Raw genomic sequence first — 7,072 nt, 5'->3', positions numbered from 1 at the left:
GAGTCAATTCCGAGTCCAAATGGACACGAGTCCATGACAAGACCAAGACCATTAAAATATGGTCTCGAGACCGAGTCCGAGTCTCGAGTACTACAACACTGGCGATTTCAAAGCGTGTTTTTGAGACTGTCTTTGGTTCACTGCAGTTTTCAGGACGAAATACATTGCTGTTGTTTCTGACGTCACAAACTACCTTGTAGCCAATCAGATGAAGGTGCTGGCGGGCTTCCGCATATCATTAACAGTGAACTAGCAGGGGAGTCTCTAGAGAAGCAGGTTATCCCGGTATATTTTTCTGTTGATATGAAAAATCGGGTCGATTTAGTAATATAGCGAGTGAATTATGTATGTGATGTATATTATAATGTTATGATGAACTATATGCCATTCTCCACTCATGTTCTGAGTTGTTCAAAGCGTTTCGTATACTGATGTTTGTGTGACTCGAACGGCATGGTGTGTGTTCATTAGCAACACATTATTAGCGGTTTGATAACATAGTCAAGCAAAAGGCTAATCAGTCACATTAATTACCGTTATGTGTCCGATGTTGTAAAAGAGCGATACCATTGTGCAGCGTTTACTTCAGTATGTTGGCCGAGTGGATCTCTGAGCTGAGTGAGTGGAGGCGGGGCTCATTTGCATTTTTATAGAACGGCGTATACTAAATGAGGCAAGGGTGTCGAGTTACATTCAAGATATTTTAAGGCATCGAGATTTTTTAAATATGTAATTTTGATTTTTAAGGCATAAAATTATTGACAACAGGGGGACTTAGTGGCCTAGCAGCCACCCAGAACCCCCTAGTAACCACCCATTATGCCCTAGCAACCACTCTGAACACTTTAGCAACAGTTAAAGTACCATAGCAACCACAAAGGTGTTTGTTTTCTCATTTAAATCGCAGAGTGGGCGTCTGTGCCGGTGTCTCTGGTCCCCTTCCCAACATCCCAGTGTTTCCCACAGACCACCGACTGGTCCGAATGTTCTGCTTCCTGCGGGTTTGGCATCTCCAGTCGTGTGAGCAATAGCAATGCACAGTGCAAGCTGGTTAGAGAGACGCGCCTTTGCAGGATCCGAGAATGTGACATCACGCCAGCTATGAAGGTGAGATATAGTGAAATGAAACTGTACATTCAATCATCTATATACCCATATACGTTTTTCTGGAACACTTTACAATACGGGTGCACTAATATGCATTAATTCATGCTTGACTAATGCACAGATAATCATGAGTTAATGTATGAGTAATGAAGAACTAAACCATTAAATAATGATTACTGCATCAGCAACTAATAAAGAGTCTATATGATTAATAGATTAAGTAAAACATGAATTGCTATTAATTCAATGTGTCATTGTGTATCAATTCCTTAATAACATATTTTATTAACTAATAGTGTAAATGAATGTGTTAATTACCACAATTAGTCAAAGCTATGCACTTCAACTTCCAGTTGTCTGCTTTAATTAATCATTGGCTAATGATTTGCAAAGGTATCATGGTGTTATGACTTTACTTGTTGGGGCACATCATTATTAACTAGTCATTTAGTAATTATAGTAATTTGCACATGTATTTGCACTAACAATGAAGTAATTACTCATGTATTACTGCATATTAGTGTACCTGTCATTTTATCTGGAAGTTGAAATACAAGGCTTTGACTCATTCTGGTAATTAACATATTAATTCACACTATTAGTTAAAAAAATGAGTTATTATGGAATTAGTCCACAATTACATTTTTAATTAATAACAATTCATGTATGAACTAATACATTACCACATTAGGAACTAATTAAGAGTCTGTAAGGTTAATCATCAATGAATAGCTTAGATAATCATTAGTTACACATTAATTCAGTATTATCTGGGCATTAGTTAAGCATGAATCAATGCTTATTAGTGCACCCGTATTGTAAAGTGTTACCGTTTTTCTTAAGACTTCCACAAAAGGAAGATCTACTGTATGAGATGTGAGAGTGGCAAGTCTGGGATGCCTGAAATAGTTGCCAAAGACGTGTTGCAAATATGGCCGCCGAGTGAACAGACCTTCCTTGAAAGGGACTCTTTGAGCATGAGTAATTATTGTCCCTTAAAGTCCCCCTGTGGTGAAAATCCAGCTTTTAAAGTTGTTTAATGTCCATGTGGTGTTTTTAATACACTTTAAGACAAATCATTTGTAAATTCACAAGTCGACATCAAGTATGTTCTCTTTAAAATTCTTTGAAATCGCTGGTGTTTCTGACGTCACACACGACCTTGTAACCAATCAGATCAACGTGTGATCGTCAACCAGTGGAACTCTGAGCTGAGGGAGTGAGTGGAGGCGGGGGGAGACGCATACTAAATGAGCCAAGGGTGTCGAGTTACATGATGACATGAAGGCATTTTTCCAAGGAATAAAAATGTAATTTTGGTGATCAAAGATGTGTTTTAAGAGCTGGGGAACTTAAATCAAACATGATAACCGTTTTACAAATATTGTCTTTGCGTAGGTATTATAACTCTCATTAATGGTTTCCTGTTTGTAATGTCATTCAGAGAGGAAAGAAGTGTCGACGGACAGTGAGGTCTCGGGAACCAGAGCGGATCACGTTTGCCGGCTGCTCCACGGCTCGCCGCTACCGGCCTCGTGTGTGTGGCGTGTGTGTGGATGGCAGGTGCTGTCGGCCGTCCGCTTCCCGAACGGTGCGTCTGCGGTTCCTCTGCCCGGGCGGAGAGAACATCACACGTAACGTCATGTGGATCCAGCGCTGCCGGTGCAGCAGAAGCGCCTGCACGGCTCAGAGAGAGCGTTCCTCACCCTCCGTCAGCCTTCACAACGACACACACACCTTCTCTCGCTGAACACACACAACGCGCCCTCGTTGCATGATGGCTAAAACTCACTTTTTAAAGGGATAGTTCACCCAAGAATGAAAATTACCTTTGAATTAAGTCATCCTAGGTGTTTGAGTTTCGTCTTTCAGACGAATACAGTCAGACTTATATTATGTCCTGGCTCTTCCAAGCTTTATAATAGCAGTGAATTGGCTGTTTCTATTTTAGCCCATAAAAGTTCATCCATCCATGATAAAAGTGCATCTCTCCATGATAAAAGTGCATCTATCCATGATAAAAGTGCATATATCCATCATAAAAGTGCATCCGTCCATGATAAAAGTGCATCTATCCATGATAAAAGCGCACCTATCCATGATAAAAGTGCATCCATCCATCATAAAAGTGCATCTATCCATCATAAAAGTGCATCTGTTCATGATAAAAGTGAATCTATACATGATAAAAGTGCATCTCTCCATGATAAAAGTGCATCTATCCATGATAAAAGAGCATCTATTCATGATAAAAGTGCATCCATCCATGATAAAAGTGCATCCATCCATCATAAAAGTGCATCTGTCCATGATAAAAGTGCATCTATCCATGGTAAAAGCGCACCTATCCATGATAAAAGTGCATCCATCCATCATAAAAGTGTCTCTATCCATCATAAAAGTGCATCTGTTCATGATAAAAGTGCATCCATCCATCATAAAAGTGCATCTGTCCATGATAAAAGTGCATCCATCCATCATAAAAGTGCATCTGTCCATGATAAAAGTGCATCTATCCATGATAAAAGCGCACCTATCCATGATAAAAGTGAATATATACATGATAAAAGTGCATCCATCCATCATAAAAGTGCATCTGTCCATGATAAAAGTGCATCTATCCATGATAAAAGCGCACCTATCCATGATAAAAGTGCATCCATCCATCATAAAAGTGTATCTATCCATCATAAAAGTGCATCTGTTCATGATAAAAGTGCATCCATCCATCATAAAAGTGCATCTATCCATGATAAAAGTGCATCCATCCATCATAAAAGTGCATCTATCCATCATAAAAGTGCATCTGTTCATGATAAAAGTGAATCTATACATGATAAAAGTGCATCTCTCCATGATAAAAGTGCATCTATCCATGATAAAAGAGCATATATCCATGATAAAAGTGCATCTATCCATGATAAAAGTGCATCTATCCATGATAAAAGTGAATCTATCCATTATAAAAGTGCATCTATACATGATAAAAGTGCATCTCTCCATGATAAAAGTGCATCTATACATGATAAAAGTGCATCTATACATGATAAAAGTGCATCTATACATGATAAAAGTGAATCTATACATGATAAAAGTGCATCTATACATGATAAAAGTGTATCTCTCCATGATAAAAGTGCATCTATCCATCATAAAAGTGCACTTTTATCATGTATAGATGCACTTTTATGGACTTCAAAACAGAAACAGTCATTCACTCCCATTATAAACCTTGGAAGAGCCAGGACATTTTTTTAATATAACTAATAAAAAGAAGAATGTCATATACAGGACGACTTGAGGGTGAGTAAATCATTGGCTAATTTTCATTTTTGGGTGAACTATACTTTTAACACTCAATTGATGTCTCCCGTTCTCAGGGATGTTTCCTGAACTATAGAAGAGTAAACTTCCTCTCAGTTGCCGCACTTCTGCTCTAGATTTGTATACAGTTATTGCACTTTATGTATTTCTCGTTTGCTTTAGCCTGTTCCAGTGTGACACATGTCCAAGTCATATTTCCTGACAGGTTTTCGTGAGTGTTTTTTTTTTTTTTAATCTCGATGGATAAGTGAATTTATTTGGCTTCAGATGAATGACTTCCTGGCACTCGAAAGTTAAGAAAATGCACTAGTAATGAGAGTGGTGAGATTGTCTTACAGATATTACATCATTGAGTGAGTTATCTATGTTTCTGATATAAAAAAAACTGTTTCTGACAAAAAAAAATAGGCCAAAAAAGGTTGACTTTTTATTTCACAATTCTGACTTTTTTTTCCTAAATTTGCAAGCTATATTCTCAATTGCAAGTTATAACATCGCAATTGTGACTTAATAACTCGTATTCTGACTTTATAACTCACAATTCTGACTTTATAACTCGCAACTCTGACTTTATTTCTTGGATTTCTGACTTTATTTCTCGCAATTCTGAATTTATTTCTCGCAATTCTGATTTTATAACTTGCAACTCTAACTTTATTTCTTGCAATTCTGACTTTAATTCTTGCAATTCTGAATTTATTTTTTACAATTCTGACTTTATTTCTCGCAACTCTGACTGTATTTATTGGAATTCTGACTTTTTTCGCAGTTGTGAGAAAAAAGTCAGAATGTGAGATAAAAACTCGCAATTATCTTAAATTGTTTTATTCCGCGGCTGATAACAATTAGTTACCCAAATAAGGATTAAAATGAATTTTAATATAATTTTAAAATGTACATTTTTATTTTTTTTTGCTTTTAAACTAATATTTTCTGTCCATTCTTTATACGGCAGAGTGTTTACTCTGTATACAGATGTCTTTAACGAGTGTGTGTGGAGGAAAGCATGTGTGTGTGACGGAGACTCGCGTTGGTCTTTTGTACAGTGTACAGGCTTCACTACTGGTGGAGTGACACTTTGAGACTGCTTCATTTTTCGGGGCATACTTTAAATTCTAGACGCTCTCTTGTATAGGAGTAAACGACTAGATGTATTAAGATGTTGAATATAAATGACTTTGCTGAATTGTGTCACAAAAAATAAAACATTTTCAGGAAAGATGTTTGTCCGTAACTGATTGTTTCTGTGGTTCTCAACTAAAGCACCTCAACAAACTTTAGGATGACTTAAAATGATTTAAATTAAGCTAAATGATTCTAACTTAGGCCTGGTTTCACAGACTGGGCTTAGATTAAGCCAGGCCTCAGAAAAAATACATTACTGGTGTGAATCTTGAGACAAAACAATGGCACTGATATATTTTAAGACAGTTGCTTTCAGGTAAAACAGCTTAAACATGCATTTTAGTCTGGACCTTGTCTGTGAAACCGGGAGTACATCTTTTTTAACCGTTGTCTTAATTAAAGAACATACAGCAACTAGATAAGTAGAGTTTGATGACAGACTTTGATGTTGGCTTTATTGTCAGAAGGTTTTATTGGAATCACTTTATTTTACAGTCCTGTTGCCCATGTACAGTACATAGTAATTACAATAACTGCCTAATAACCCTGAACCTGAACCTAAACCTAACCCTTGATAATACTGATGATTTTCGTTGTACGAAACATTTGGGAGTCTGTGAGCAAATCAGTTAAAAATAAATGCTTATTATAAGACAAATAAAGTGTTTTTATCCTTGCATGCATGTTAAACTGTTTTTGGGAACTCCTAAAACAAAAATAGGAACATTTCAAATGCTATGATAGGGGCTCTTTAACTACGGTAATCGATAACTACTATTTTTTTTTTTGCTTCCCATATAACAACTGAAAAAGTTTCATATCACTCTTAGAAGAAAAGGTTCTATATAGAACCTTAAAAGGTTCTATCAGCGCTACGTATTTGGAACCCCTAAAAGGTTCTATACACTCTTAAAAAAGGGTTCCTCTGGGTTCTATATAGAACCCTGGGGTTCCATACTTGGCCAATAGAACCTTTTACCAAAAAAAATGGTTCTATATAGAACCATTTTGGAGTTCCATATATGAAGCGGGGATGGAACCATTTCGGGTTCTAAATAGAACCATTTCTTCTAAGAATATGCAAACTAATCAATAAATGCAGGACAAATGACTATCACTGCATTAACATTTCAACTTCTACAGTAAATGAATACACAAGGTTGTTTACATTATCAATATGTAATAGCATAGCAGACTTAAGATTTGGGAAAGCTGTTAATAATTGGCCTATGTGGTCTATTTATCAACTGAATAATTTCAAAGAAATGGATTTTTAAATACAGTTGTCAGGAATTTACTTGTCCTGTTGCCAAATTTCCGGCATTCCTCTGGACTGGCATTGGATCAGTCAAGTCATGGTGATACTCCATTGGAAATGTGTGTTCGGTATACTGTCCTTGTCCAGAAAGGAAATAAAGACATCATCAAAGTAGTCCATGTGACATCAGTGGGTTAGTTACAATGTTTTAAAATACATTTTGGTCCAAAAATAACAAAAACTATGACTTTATTCAGC

The 7,072-nt window shown here is 36.7% G+C and overlaps 1 protein-coding gene across 1 annotated transcript in view; it reads left to right on the top strand.

The window, feature by feature from the left end:
* ccn1l2 (cellular communication network factor 1, like 2) overlaps positions 1-5,650 on the top strand; it is a 13,534-nt gene extending 7,884 nt beyond the window's left edge. Inside the window, exons 4-5 of the mRNA XM_039674632.2 lie at positions 908-1,107; positions 2,552-5,650. Of these exons, the coding sequence (XP_039530566.2) occupies positions 908-1,107; positions 2,552-2,857 (506 nt within the window). The 3' untranslated portion in view covers positions 2,858-5,650. The remainder of the gene's footprint in view (positions 1-907; positions 1,108-2,551) is intronic.
* Positions 5,651-7,072: the final 1,422 nt, after the last annotated feature.

This window comes from Pimephales promelas, chromosome 14 (assembly GCF_988280905.1).
Source record: "Pimephales promelas chromosome 14, fPimPro1.hap1.1, whole genome shotgun sequence".
NCBI lineage: Eukaryota > Metazoa > Chordata > Actinopteri > Cypriniformes > Leuciscidae > Pimephales > Pimephales promelas.
The sequence above is the reverse complement of the archived record's forward strand: the minus strand, read 5'-3'. Positions and strand labels throughout refer to the sequence as shown.